The sequence below is a fragment of the Lepidochelys kempii genome, chromosome 23 (assembly GCF_965140265.1).
Source record: "Lepidochelys kempii isolate rLepKem1 chromosome 23, rLepKem1.hap2, whole genome shotgun sequence".
NCBI classification, from domain to species: Eukaryota; Metazoa; Chordata; order Testudines; family Cheloniidae; genus Lepidochelys; species Lepidochelys kempii.
In genome coordinates, this window is record NC_133278.1 from 12,822,404 (window position 1) to 12,837,050 (window position 14,647).

General features: G+C 58.8%; 1 protein-coding gene across 4 annotated transcripts; it reads left to right on the plus strand.

Annotated features, from left to right (window-relative positions):
* The first annotated feature begins 308 nt into the window (after nt 1–308).
* IL11 (interleukin 11) lies at nt 309–14,274 on the plus strand. Of its 4 annotated transcripts, none has more exons than XM_073322151.1 (5): nt 309–1,138; nt 10,835–10,998; nt 11,274–11,360; nt 11,913–12,071; nt 12,518–14,274. In XM_073322151.1, the coding sequence occupies exons 1-5, from the start codon at nt 1,132–1,134 to the stop codon at nt 12,680–12,682; spliced, it is 582 nt and encodes a 193-aa protein (XP_073178252.1). In that variant the 5' UTR covers nt 309–1,131; the 3' UTR covers nt 12,683–14,274. The 4 variants fall into 4 exon arrangements, with proteins under 4 accessions (XP_073178252.1, XP_073178251.1, XP_073178253.1 ...); XM_073322150.1 differs by lacking the exon at nt 309–1,138 and adding an exon at nt 8,576–9,978; XM_073322152.1 differs by lacking the exons at nt 309–1,138; nt 10,835–10,998 and adding an exon at nt 9,915–9,978.
* Nucleotides 14,275–14,647: the final 373 nt, after the last annotated feature.

Genomic DNA, 14,647 nt, shown 5'->3' on the forward strand with positions numbered 1-14,647 from the left:
CTTTCTTTCTTTCTTTCTTTCTTTCTTTCTTTCTTTCTTTCTTTCTTTCTTTCTTTCTTTCTTTCTTTCTTTCTTTCTTTCTTTCTTCTTTCTTCTCAATAACCTTTCCCCCCCACCTTCTTTTTTCATACCCCTTTACCCTTCCCAAAGTCTCCCCAGCAGCCAGCTCTCCTCTCAGGTGTGTGCGTGAAGGGGAAGAAAAGAAAGTCACCGGTGTGTGTGTGTGTATGTGTGTGTGTGTGTGTGTGTGTGTGTGAGTGTGTGGCGGGGGGGTGAGGCCTCTCCCAGAGACACCAGCGGTAGTGGTGGTGGCAGCGGTGGGATTAGAGCATGACTTCATCACCCTTTCCCTCCCCCCAAGAAAATTTTAAAGGGAGAGCGCACTGACTGGCAATGCATTCTAGAGATGTGTGTCATCTCTTGCCCTATTGCACGCCACCCACTTCAAAACGTGCACGGCAAGTCAGAGGAAGAGATTTTCGAGTGGTGATCTCTCTCTCTCTCTTGCGCTGCCTTTTTTTTTTTCTGAATGGAAAAGGAATGAGTCAAGATGTGTCATCCTTTGAAAAAACACTCACACACTTACAGAGAGGGCCCTGCGCCTGGTATATAAAGAGCAATTTGTAGTGGTGTGACATGCACGCACACACACACAAAGTACAGTGAAGAGGTTGTGTGGCACTTTTTTTTTTTCACCTGCGGGGGGGGTGGGCGGGGTGGGAAGTGTGCGTGTGTTGATTTTTGTGTGTGTGTGAGTGTGAGTGTGTTGGTAGAGAAAGCCTAGGGAAACGATCACTTTCCCCCCCGCCCCCCATCTACCTCAAAAAAGTAATCCAAAAAAGCCCAGGGATTTTTGGAAAGCAGGTGGCCGCGAAGAAAATACGTTTGCCCCCCAAAACCCAACAAAAGTGGGCGAGCGAGAGAGAAAAAAAAGCCATCACCCGACTGTCCAAACAAACTCAAAAAGCAACTGACCAAAAAAAAAAAAGCCAAGCCAAGCAACCCACAAACTTTAAAATCCAAACCAGAAGAAAGGACAAAATATTGCAGGAGAAGAAAGAGTTAAAACTCAGGGACCCCACAAAATTACCTTGGCCTCAGAGCCACTCAGCCCCGGCCAACCCTAAAACCATGAAAAGTAAGTTCTGATTTTTTGCTCTTTTTTTTTTTCCTTTTTGCCTAAATTTCCAAAAATGTTACTGCTCTTTTTTCCCCCTGCTTCGTGAAGTAATTTCTTCCTTTGCAATTCTCTTTCTTTCTAGCCCGCGCCGTGTGACTGGACCCTGTGTGTGCATGGAGAGTTACCTGCACACGTGGATTTAGAACTTGCACGCTGCATGTACTTTGTCTGTTTCACGTGTTGTGCGGATCGGTTACGGTTGCTTTCTGTCTTGCTGTACAGCTCGATGTCGTGGCTTCTGCAGAAGCGTGTGTGTTGATGCCCCCAGGCTGTGTCTGGGGCAGGCGCTGTATTGATCCTTTGCAATGTGTAGGTGGATATTTAATGCACAGATGGATGCTTTTGTCTCTCTAGATGCAGATTATCAGCATACGGTGTATGTTGAAGGCAGGACATGTGTGGACCTTGTGGTTTGTTGCTTTACATTTGCAGTCTGTCTCTGCCTAGACTTGGAAGGATGAGATTGTTATCAGTAAATGCCCCAGCCGTTGATTTCACTGCCCAGGCACAAACTAACAAACAACTGGTCCCATTCGCAGCCATTGAAATGGACAGCAAAGTCGGCAAACTGCGGCTGGGGAACGTATCAGAGTTGGATGTAAGGGTATTTTCTGGGGCTATTTTTCTGGACAATTTGCGTGATCACTTTTTAGATCCCACAGGCCTCTCTTTTCAAGTCTATAGTGTCTCCTTCCCCCTGGAGTTTCCTCCACCTGGGAATTGGGAGCATTGAAACGGATTTAAAAGATGCTTAGGCCCCATTGCTGTGCACAAGCGTGCAAATTTAAGGGGGGCGGGGAGCTTCAACATTGAATTATCTGTCGAAACGATGAAAATAGAAATTGCAAGCTGCCAAGCCTAGGAATATTTAATGCAGAGATAGATGCTGCTCACATAATAGTGTGTGTGTGTATATATACACTGCATGTACAGATAGCTTACTCTGCTCTGTGTGCGTGTATATTTACAGAGACACCTACATACTGTGTCTGTCTGATACTGATCATTTCCAATCCGTCTATTGCTTGCACTTAGGTGCATATCCAGTGCCCAGCGAGTTGCAGCTGTCCAGGGGTGGGCGAACTACGGCCCGGGGGCTGCATCCAGCCCTACAGACGTTTTAATCTGGCCCTCGAGCTCCTGCCGGGGAGCGGGGTCACGGGTGGCTCCGCACGGCTCCTGGAAGCAGCGGCACGTCCCCACTCCAGCACCTATGTGTAGGGACAGCCAGGGGGCTCCGCACGCTGCCCCCGGCCCAAGCACCGCCCCTGCAGCTCCCGTTGGCCAGAAAACAAGGCCAATGGGAGCTGCAGGGGTGGTGCCTGTGGATGGGGCAGGGCGCAGAGCCTCCTGGCTGCGCCTCTGCATAGGACCCGGAGCGGGGATGTGCCGCTGCTTCCGGTAGCTGCATGAGGTAAGCGCCACCCAGAGCCGGCACCCCTGACCTGCTCCTGCACCCCAACACCCTGCCCCAGCCCTGATCCCCGTCCCGCCCTCCGAATCCCTCAGTCCCACCCTCCTGCACCCCCCAGCTGGAGCCCTCACCCCCCCACCTGCACCCCACCTCACTGCCCCAGCCCGGAGCCCCCTCCCGCACCCTGAACTCCTCATTTCTGGCCCCACCTCAGAGCCCCTACTCCAAGCTGTAACCCTCACCCCCTTCCACACCCCAACCCCCAATTCTGTGAGCGTTCATGGCCCGCCATACAATTTCCATACCCAGATGTGGCCCTCGGGCCAAAAAGTTGGCCCACCCTGGTCTATAGCAATGCTACTGCCAGCATGTTGTGTGGGTCTGGTGGGTCTCTAGTTCCTCTGAACGGTTCAGGGTGTGTTTAATGCGTAGACAGATTCTTCTCCTTTATCGACGGCTGCGTATATGTATGTCTGCATGCCCATGCCCTACATATCTGACCTGATCTATGGGTCACGCGCAGTGGGTCAGTTTCTTGCCCCATAGATGCGGCTGGCTCACTGAGGGGCATGTCTGTGCCCTGGACGCCCCAGGTGGCGCGTTGATGGAGTAGCCTGCTGCGACCATATCTCGCGCTGTGGGGCAGGCTGGGGAAACGCTCAGGCCGTACCAAGGTGGGCAGATACGCGGCTCACAGCTGGATGGATAACGGACCAGTCCCTCGGCCGGAGGGAGCCAACGAAGCCACGGCGAGTGCCTCCGGCTGGGGACCTGGCCCGGTCTGTCTCTGGGGAGGGGTTTCTTGCTGACTAGGTGCTTGTGTTCGAGTGATACGTGCAGCCCTATTGATCGATCTGTCCCCTGACACCCCCCGTCTAGCTAGCTATCCCCAGCCACCTCCTCCATCTATCCGTCCCCACATACGCCTGTCGGCATCTATCTATCTATCTATCTATCTATCTATCTATCTATCTATCTATCTATCTATCTATCCCCAGCTACCCCCCCTCTCTCCCCAGCTGCCCCCTCTATCTATCTATCTATCCCCAGCTGCCCCCCTCTCCCCAGCTACCCCATCTATCTATCTATCTATCTATCTATCTATCTATCTATCTATCTATCTATCTATCTATCTATCCCCAGCCACCTCTCTCTCTCTCTATCCCCAGCTACCCCATCTATCTATCTATCTATCTATCTATCTATCTATCTATCTATCTATCTATCTATCTATTAATCCCCAGCCACCCCTCTATCTATCCCCAGCAACCCCCTATCTATCCCCATCCACCCCCTCTATCTATCTATCTATCCCCATCCACCCCCCTATCCGTACTCATCCACCCTCTCTATCTATCTACCCACCCCATCCACCCCTCTATCTATCTACCTATCCCCAGCCACCCTCTCTATCTATCTATCTATCCCCACACACCCCCTGCCCCTGTGTGGCTGATACCACATACTGACCACATACAATCTTGTCTGTTTTGGATGTGGGGCAAACCTGCAGGGCAGGTGGCTTGATGCTGTGATGGAAGCCCTGCGGCTGGCCCAGATCAGGAATCAGGGCTCGCAGGCTCTGGATTGCAGTGGAGATGGGCAGGCTCAGGCCGGGGCCCCAGCTCCGACACCCCCAGCTCTCCGACTCGGAGCCGCAGGCTGTGTCCGGCAGTGTGGACGTGCCCAGAGTGACATGCTTGGCCAGGGGTAGGCAAACTTTTTGCCCGAGGGCCACACTGGGGAATAGAAATCATATGGCGGGCTATGAATGCTCACGAAATTGGGGTTGGGGTGTGGGAGGGGGTGAGGGCTCTGGTTGGGTGTGCGGGCTCTGGGGTGGGGCTTGGGATGAGGAGTTTAGGGTGTAGGAGGGTGCTCTGGGCTGGGACCGAGGAGCTCGGAGGGCAGGAGGGGGATCAGGGCTGGGGCAGGGGGTTGGGGTGCAGGAGAGGCTCAGGGGGTGCAGGCTCTGAGTGGCACTTACCTCAAGCGGCTCCCAGAAGCAGTGACGTGTCCCCTCTCCAGCTCTTACGCGGAGGCACGGCTGGGCGGTTCTGTGCGCTGCCCCGTCCGTAGGCACCACCCCTGCAGCTCCCGTTGGAGCGCGTAAGAGCCGGAGTGGGGCCAAGTCACGTGGTGCAGCTCGCGGGCCCGCTTAAAACGGCAGTACGGCCCACGGGCCATAATTCGCCCACCCCTGTGCTAGGTGTATCTGTAGCCTCTGGCCGGGCCAGGCTCTGGGCCTGCGCTGGGGGAAGAGGGAGACTTGGGGTGGGGCGGGGGAGTGGGGCCTCTGTCTCCTTATGTGCCTTAGGAGGGGCTAGTAAGGGCCTGCCTGGACTGGATTTCCTCCCCTGCCCAGGGCTGACCCAGGCCGGATTGCTCCCAGTGCCCCCTAGTGGCCACCCCACCAGATAGCTGTGACATGTGTAGGAAGTTTGGAGGGGTCTCAGCTGTGGGTGGAGGGGGTGTTACATGCGGGGGGTGAGGGCCTGGGCTCCTCCAGGGGCAGGGTGCTCGGGGGGGGGGGCTGCAGAAGAGAGAGGGGCGTAAAGGGGAAGGATGGGGGGGTGGGGGGGCAGCGTGAGTTTGTGTAACCCCCACAGTGCTGGGAGAGCCTGGGGGCTGATGGGTACTTGGGACGTGTGTGTGTTAGAGATGTGTGTAGATCTGAGTATGTAGGTCTGTGTATAGATCTCTGCATGCTCTTGTTTAGATTGGGTGTGTGTAGATCTGGGATCTGTGAGTGTGTGTGTGTATCTCTGCGTGTAGATCTGGGATCTGTGAGTGTGTGTGTGGATCTCTGTGTGTAGATCTGAGTATGTAGGTCTGTGTATAGATCTCTGCATGCTCTTGTTTAGATTGGGTGTGTGTAGATCTGGGATCTGTGAGTGTGTGTGTGGATCTCTGTGTGTAGATCTGGGATCTGTGAGTGTGTGTGTGGATCTCTGTGTGTAGATCTGGGATCTGTGTGTGTGTGTGTGGATCTCTGTGTGTAGATCTGGGATCTGTGAGTGTGTGTGTGGATCTCTGTGTGTAGATCTGGGATCTGTGTGTGTGTGTGTGGATCTCTGTGTGTAGATCTGAGATCTGTGAGTGTGTGTGTGGATCTCTGTGTGTAGATCTGGGATCTGTGAGTGTGTGTGTGGATCTCTGTGTGTAGATCTGGGATCTGTGTGTGTGTGTGTGGATCTCTGTGTGTAGATCTGAGATCTGTGAGTGTGTGTGTGGATCTCTGTGTGTAGATCTGGGATCTGTGTGTGTGTGTGTGGATCTCTGTGTGTAGGTCTGGGATCTGTGAGTGTGTGTGTGGATCTCTGTGTGTAGATCTGGGATCTGTGTGTGTGTGTGTGGATCTCTGTGTGTAGGTCTGGGATCTGTGAGTGTGTGTGTGGATCTCTGTGTGTAGATCTGGGATCTGTGAGTGTGTGTGTGGATCTCTGTGTGTAGATCTGGGATCTGTGTGAGTGTGTGTAGAGCTTTGTGTGTGTGGTCTTGTGTACACCTGTGAGTGTGTGTGTGTAGACCTGTGGGGGGAGGGGACAGTTGCTATAAGTCAATGGAGCTGTGCTGATTTACACAAATGGGGTGGGTGTGTGGGTGTGGGTGTTTAACCCTTTCCTATCCCATGGCACTCCCCCAGCCAGTGGACCCTACAAATCCCTTTACAATCCAGACCCTGACCAAGCCCCTCTGCCGGGAGGATCCAGGCCTGGGGTCCCATGCGCTGCCGGCTCTGTGGGGTGGGGGGCCCCGAACAGCCCCCACATGCTGGGGAGGTGGCGGGGTCTGTGCAGGGTTCCCACAGCCGGAGGGCCTGGGGGCTGGTTACCCACCAGAGACAGCTGGGAAGTAAAGGAGGATGGTGGATAATAGGGGTGCAGGGAGATGGTGGGAGCACAGGGGGACTATGGGGGTGCAGGGGGATGGTGCAGGTGCAGGGGGACTGTGGGGGTGCAGAGGGACTGTGGGGTTGCAGTGGGATTGTGAAGGTGCAGGGGGACTGTGGGGACACAGGGGGATTATGGGGGTGCAGGGGAAATGTGGGGACACAGGGGGACCGTGGAGGTGCAGGGGGACTGGAGGAGTGCAGGGGGTCTGGGATGCAGGGTGGCTCCTGGGGGTAGGGGATGCAGGGTGGGATTTGGGGATACAGGGGGGTTGGGGCGGGGGTATACAGGCAGGATTGGGGGAATTCAGGGTTGTTTGCGCAGGACGGGGGAGGGAGTATCTGGAAGTTGGGGAGCGGGAGCCCCTTGCCATTAACACTTGCGTTGCTAGGTGGCAGGTGTCTTAGTCTGACGGGAGGGGTCCCCATCAGGCCCTAACAGCCCCCCCCTGCCTTTCCTTCCTTTCCATTCCATTCCCTCCCCCCATTTCCTGGGTTTCTCTGAGGGTTCCCCCCCGCCCCGGTGCAATCTCTGGGGTGTGAGACCCAAGCTGGGAGCCCCCCATCTCACAATATCTCCCTCTCCCTTCTCCTCTCTGGCCAATGAAAAGCAGCGGGAGGGGGCAGCACTGGGGTTCAGTCCAGCACTCCCTGACTTGTCTCCTCTCAGACCCTGCACCCCATGAGCATTTCACCCCCAGGACCCAAACCTCCCCCCTTCTGCGCACTCCCCATCTTGCCCCATGGGGCACCCCACCCTTCTCCTACTGCCCCCACCCACACCCTCCCACCCCTACTCACCTACCCCGCCTGTCCCCGGCACCCCCCAGGCTCCCCCCAAACTATGCCCCTCCCCCGCCCACCCCTGCATCCCACAGGCACCCCGTGCCCCAATCTACCCCCCTCCCCTCTCCTGCACCCCCTCCCCTTCTTCCCCCTACGCCCACCCCGCTCCTCTTTTGCCCCGGTTGATGTCCCATCTGCACCCCATGGGCAGCCACCTGCCCCACCCCCTCCACCCTGCAGCCCACGGGCAGGCCCTGCCCCACCCTGCCCCTCCCTCCCTCCGGGGCTGGGCCAGGTGTTCTGCAGTGACTCAGGGGGAGCAGGTCCCGGCAGGCGCTGGGGTGAGGCCCGGCATGGCCCTTGGGTCAGCTTCCCAGGGGTGGGGGCAGGTGGCTGGGCAGGTGGGGGGCAGGGGAGGGGGGATGGCTGGATGGATGGGGGTGGCTGGGCAGGTAGGGGGTGGGGAGCAGTGGAGGGGGGATGGATGGATGGATAGGGGTGGCTGGGCAGGCAGGGGGTGGGGCCAGGGGAGGGGGGATGCACGGGGGGGTGGATGACGGATCACCCTCATTTATAGTACTGGTAAATCCTTCTAGCTATCCCCATCCCCCCTCCACATCCTCTCCCTGCCCCCATCCCTCCTCCTCCTGTCCCCATGCACTCTCCCTGTCCCCCCGCCGGCCTCTCCCCTTCCCCATTCCCCCCTGCCCCCACCTCCTCCTTCTCCTGCCCCCATCCACCCTCCTCATCCCCCTGCCGCCTCCCCTTCCCCATTCCCCCCTGCCCCCATCCCCCACCTCCTGCCCCCTCCCCATCCCCCCTGCCCCCATCTCCCACCACCTCCTCCTCCCCCCTGCCTCCACCCCCCACCTCCTCCTCCTCCTCCCCCTGCCCCCATCCAGGCATAGCGGGGTTCGGACCCTGGAAGCTGCTTTCCGGAGGCCGTGGGGACAGAGGGTTGAAGTAGCTGGAGGAGCAAAGCAGGGACCTAAACCAGCCCCCCAGGCTCCAGGCAGGACACTTGATCCCACCATAGCGGGGGAAGTGGGGGGGGGAAGAGCTGGGGGCTCGGCTGCAGGGGACACTGATCGGACTTGCTCTGGCCCCAGCGCAGGGACTGGCTGGCTCAGGGGGGCAGGGAATGGGGCCCGGGGTGTCTCCCCTCTAGGGGGCACCGACTCCCATCCGGCTCCATGGCAGGGACTGCCTGGAGGGGGAAGGGGGATCCCAGCATAGGGGGGTTTGAGGGGGGGAGGGAGGGGACTAGAATGGCCCAGCTGTGTGGTCTGCATAGAGGAGGGGCACACAAGGGGGTTACCGCCAATAACCCCAGCCTGGGGCAGTTATGGCTGCGGGGGACTTTAACCCCTTCGTGCCCCATTGGGAACCTGGGATTTGCCTCTTCCATGCAGCTGGGGGTTCGAGGAAGGGTGGTCCAGGGTTGTTCCTGGCCCTTCTGCCCCTCTACAGGCCAGGACTGCCCCCCCCACCTCCCAGTGTCAGGGCCTCTGTGAAAACACACCCAGTTCTGGGCTGGTGGCCCCCCCAAGTGACTCTTGGTTACAACAAGCAGGATGTAGGGCGGGGAGGGGGCAGGGGGAGGCAGCCACATTGGGTTTGGAACTGGTGGAGGAGTCCCGAGTTAACTGGGCAAAAGACCCTATCATAACAGCCCCTTCCCAGAGAGACCCTACAATAACAAACTGGCATGGATGAGGCTGGGGGGGACTCTGGTGAACTCCAGGGCTGTGCGTGCTGGTTTGTTATTGTAGGGTCTCTCATGAAGGTGCACCGGCTTGTTATCATGGGTCTCTCATAAGCGCACACCAGTTTGTTATTGTAGGGTCTCCCGTAAACACTGACTGGTTTGTTATTGTAGGGTCTCCCGTAAACACTGACTGGTTTGTTATTGTAGGGTCTCCTGTCCACATAGATTGGTTTGTTATTGTAGGGTCTCCCGTAAACACTGACTGGTTTGTTATTGTAGGGTCTCCCGTAAACACTGACTGGTTTGTTATTGTAGGGTCTCCTGTCCACATAGATTGGTTTGTTACTGTAGGGTCTCCCGTAAACACTGACTGGTTTGTTATTGTAGGGTCTCCTGTCCACACAGATTGGTTTGTTATTGCAGGGTCTGTCACAAGTGCCTGCTGGTTTCTTGTTGTGGGGTTGGTTATTGTAGGGTCTTTCGTAAGCGCAGGCCAATTGATTATTGTAGGGTCTCCTCTCCTCCGTGCCCAGCTTCATAGCGCAAGGGAAGGGCCCAGATTCCTTCTGGCTGAGGGAAGCAGCAGACAGGAAGCGGCCAGGGAAGGAGGCAGGAGATAGACGAGAGATAAAGGCAGCTCTCCGGCCACAGCTGAGCTGGCTTCTCCGGCAGCCCCTGCCAGCTGCGCGTCAGGGCCAGAGAATCCCGCCAGCCAGCCAGCCAGCCAGCCAGCGCGGGGCAGGGCGGGGCGCAGGGGTCCTGGGAAAACAGGGAGAGGACGAGCGAGAGCCGTGACCTTTATCCCTCTGACATCCCATAAAAGACGATGCCCGACGGGGACAAAACGACCCCGTCCACACAGAAAGCGAGGACAAAAAGGGGACAAAACGACCCCGTCCACACAGAAAGCGAGGACAAAAATCCAGCCAAGCCCACCACCCCGTTCCCGCGGAAGGGGCCGGGGCCGGGGCCGGGGCCGGGCTCGGGCGAGACAGAGGGTGAGCGCGAGGAAGCGAGAGGGGCGACGGCGAAACAGCGACAGAGAGAGATCCCGGCGAAAGGGGCAGAGCGAGGAGGCCGGAGGCGGAGGGAGCGGGCCCGGCTGGGAGGCGAGGGCCGGAAGCCGTGGGCGATGGGCTGGTCCCGGCCGGCGGGAATGCGCGGAATCCGGCCGGCCCGTCTGGTCCCAGGAATGCGGCCGGCCCCCGCCGGAGGAGAACCAGCGGCCCCCGGGAAGGGGGGGGGCACTGTGTGGGGTCCGGCGGAGCACCCCACCCCAGAGCCCAGTGTGCAGGGCCAGCAGGGGGCAGCGCAACCTGTTGGACATGCACACCCCGCATGTCTGGGGTGGTGGAGGGGGGCAGGGGGTTAGCCACCATAAATATATTAGCTGTGCTAATAGCTGGCCAGGGAGAGAACCCAGGAGTCCGGGCTCCCAGCCCCCCACTTCTCTAACCACTAGACCCCACTCCCTTCCTACAGCTGGGGAGAGAACCCAGGAGTCCTGGCTCCCAGCCCCCCACTTCTCTAACCACTAGACCCCACTCCCTTCCTACAGCTGGGGAGAGAACCCAGGAGTCCGGGCTCCCAGCCCCCCACTTCTCTAACCACTAGACCCCACTCCCTTCCTACAGCTGGGGAGAGAACCCAGGAGTCCTGGCTCCCAGCCCCCCACTTCTCTAACCACTAGACCCCACTCCCTTCCTACAGCTGGGGAGAGAACCCAGGAGTCCTGGCTCCCAGCCCCCCACTTCTCTAACCACTAGACCCCACTCCCTTCCTACAGCTGGGGAGAGAACCCAGGAGTCCTGGCTCCCAGACCCCCCCTTAGCCCCTCTCTCTCTCCCCCCACAGGCATTGTGTGCCGGCTGCTGGTGGCGCTGCTGAGTCTGTGTGAAGGGCTGCGGGGGCTCCCTGCCCCGCGCCTGAAGCCCTCAGACCCCCGGGCCGACTTCGACTCCATCATCAGCCTGGCCAAGAACCTGCTGAGTGACACCAAACACCTGTTCCACCACTTTGTACGTCCGGGTCTCCCCCAGCCACCCTGGGACCTGCCCCCGCCCCCGGATCAGACCCTGGGCACAGCTACCCTGGCCTCCCTCCTCCACCCCAGGCCACAGGTCCATCTACCCTGGTATTGCCCCCGCCATCTCCTTTCAGTCTATGGGACTGGTGTTGGGAGGGACTGGTGTGGTGAGAATACACAGGGCTCTCCCAGCCCCACAGCCGTTCCCAGGGGAGGGGGCTGGGTGGAACGGCCTGGACCAGATCCGATCCCCTCCTTTCTCTCCAGAAATCCCGGTACCCAGCCGAGGGGGAGCACAAGATGGACACGTTGCCCGTGCTGTCCATGAGCGCTGTGGAACTGGCCAACATCCAGGTGAGCGGGTACACCCTGTGGGGGGCGGTTGGCAGCCTGGACCCCCGCGTTCTATCCCAGATCTAGGTGGGGAGGGGGGTCGAGGGGAGGGGGGGCTGGGAGCCTGGACTCCTGGGTTCTACCTCAGATCTGGGAGGTGAGTCGGGTCTAGTGGTTGGGGGGCTGGGACCCAGAACGCCTGGGTTCTATCCTCAGCTTATGTCCCTTTACATCTATATATAGAGGGGCTGAGGCCCCCCCACCTCTCCGGCCCTACTCCCACCAGGGCTGGCGGGGGGGGGGGGAAAGATGCTTGGCCACGTAGTGGGGCTGCGGTGCCCCCAGTGGCCATGCGCATTTCACCCCCCTCTCCCCCACTGGGGCCTCAGCCACTGATCGTAGGAGATCCTGGTGGGTGTAATGGGGCGGTGTGGGGGGCAGGGGGGGGAGGCTCAGGTCTAGGGGGATCCCAGCAGGTGCTGGGCAGGGATCCTGGCAGATCTTCGGGGCAGGCCCCGGGGGCTCCCCAGTGTGGGGGCTCCGTGGTCGTGGCTCATCCCCTCGTTGCCCCAGGTGCCCGGGGGCCTGGCGCGGCTCAGCGCGGACCTGCTGAACTACCAGAAGCACCTGGAGTGGCTGCGCCGGGCGGGGCCGGTGCTGCGGCCCCTGGAGCAGGACTTGGGAGCCCTGCACGCCCGGCTGGAGCGCCTGGTCAAGCGCCTGGAGCACCTGGTACGGGGCGGGGGGGACACACACCTGTCCTGGGGGATGGGGCCTGTGGTACCTGGGGCAGGGCGGGGCCTGGGGGAAGGGGTGGGGCCTGGGGAGACAAACCTAGCATGGGGGGCGGGGCCTGGGGCAGCGGGTACAGGGTGGGGCAGCACCTGAATACACCCAGCCTGAGTGGTGGGGGCAGGGCTGGGAGCAAGGGGCGGGGCCTGGGGGGCTCTAGGGCTGGAGCCAGTGCTGGACAGATGGACACACACACCCCAGCAGGGGGCAGGGCTAGACACCCCGCCCCACACACACACACCTCAGCAGGGGGCAGGGCTGGACCCCCCACACACACACACACCAGCAGGGGGCAGGGCAGGGCTGGGTGCATGCACACACCCCCCCCAGCAGGGGGCAGGGCTGGACACACACCCACTCTCTCTCTCTCTCCCTCCCCCCCACAGATGTCCAGGCTGAACTTGCCCCGGCCCAGCGACCCGCTGCCCGTGCTGCCCTCGCACGGCACCCACTGGGCGGTGGTGCAGGCCGGCCACGCCCTCTTCCACAGCCTGCACCTCTACCTGGACTGGGCCGCCCGCGCCCTGGTTCTGATCCGCAACAAGCTGTGACGACCGGCGCGGTGGGGGGCCCTGCCCCGGGGACACCTGGGGTCCCCCATCCAGCATTCCAGGGCACAGGGGTCCTGCCCCCCAGCTGTGGCACCCACTGGGCCCCCCCACACCAATAGGGGGTGCAGGGACCCTGCCCCCAGCCATGGCACCCATAGGGCCCCCCCACACCAATAGGGGGTGCTTGTTGGCTAGCCCCCCCGATGTAGCAAACTCTTATTTATGCAACCCACTATTTATTTATTTATTTACAGTAGGAGATGGGGGGAAGGGGGCTCGTTAGCCTTTTCCTTTTTTTGTATTCATTTCTTGTTACAATTCTCCTCCCCCCCTCAATCTGAGGGGGGTTATCAAGGCCCTTCAAGCGAAGGAATGGAGAAGTAGGGCTAGAGGAGGAGAGTCTCATCCCCCCCCCCCCGCATTTCACTCCTATCCCTACCGCACTGGGGCTGTCCCAGCCCCTCCTTCTGTGGGACCCTCCTCTGTTTGCTTCTCCCCCTTTCCATCTTCCCCCTCTCCTGTCTTTCCTTCTTTCTCATTCTCTTTCACTTGTTCTTTCTCTCCTTCTTTCTTTCGCTCCTTCTGTCTTTCATTCTCTCTTTTGTTCTTTCTCTCCTCTCTTTCATTTGCTTGTTCTTTCTTTCGTTCCTTTTGTTTTTTGCTCCTTCTTTCGTTTGCTCTTTTGCGCCTTCCTTCTTTTGTTCCTTTGTTCACTCGTTCCTTCTTTCTTCTCTCTCTCTCTTCTCTGATTTTCCCATCCTTTCCCTCTTTCTTTCTATATTCTCTTCTTTCATCATCCTTTCTTTCTCTCCTCCTAGGGCAGCAGTGACTCCTAATGGCCGTGCTGCTGAACTGCAACCCCCGGGCTATGTAATTACAGACGGCCCATCCTTCATTTCCTGATGGGGGGCGGGTGGGGGGGGGGAATTTATTGCTGTCCGGGGTGAGGACGGCGCAAGAGCCGCTCTCATGCCTGAGCCGGCCCTGGGAAGCCTGCGGCACTGTGCTCCGGAAGTTCACCACAGTCACAGATGCTGCTGGCCCTGCAGAGTTAATGGCGAAAAAGCAGAAGAGAGCCAGGACTCCTGGGTTCTCTCCCCAGCTGTGGGAGGGAAGTGGTGTCCAGTGGTTAGAGCAGGGTGCTGGGAGCCAGGACTCCTGGGTTCTCTCCCTGGTTCTGGGAGGGGAGATCCCAGACACAAAGTCACTGAGATCAGGGTCCCATCAGGCCAGGGCGCTGCCCAGACACAAAGTTCCCCTACAGATGTTTACCCCCTACCATCCCGGATCCCGCAGCTGGGCCGTATTTCCATATAACTGACCCCCCATCTCTGTATTTATGCCCTTGCTTTGGGTCACTCCACCCTCACGCTATTTATAAATCCATTGGACGTTGCTGTTTTAAATTATTTAATTTATTATCTATGCCAAGATTGGGTTGTTTGGCTAATTATTAATTATTGTTATTATTTGGGTCACGTTCACCTTATTTATTGAGCCAGCGATTTACTCCTTTTTTAAAAAGCTTTAAAAAGAAAAAGAACGTGGAAAAGAAATACCGTTTTGAAATAAAATCCTAAGCGGATGGACAAGGAATGCCGGTGTCTTGATTGGGCGGGAAGGGGGGCTCTTGCATCTTCATGGGTGGGGGTTGGGGGGGCAACCGCTGGCACAGACTCCTGCTCCGCAGCCCTAGGGACACCCCTCCCCCCCGGTCTAGAGCCGGGCTAATGAGTTTTTGGACCTGGGGATCTGGTTCCAGCCTGGTACATAGGGAGGGATCAGGTGTTGCCGGAGCATCGGGGGCTTCAGCCAGGGAAGTTCTGGGTCTGGCCTGGAATACAGACAGGGATCTGGGTGGGGCAGGGCGGAGCTGGGGCGGGCCTGGTTCTGACCCACTGCAGAGCCAGGGAACAGCTGGGAAATCCAGAGCTGGGCTGGAAAGTCTGCAGACCTGCAGGGGGG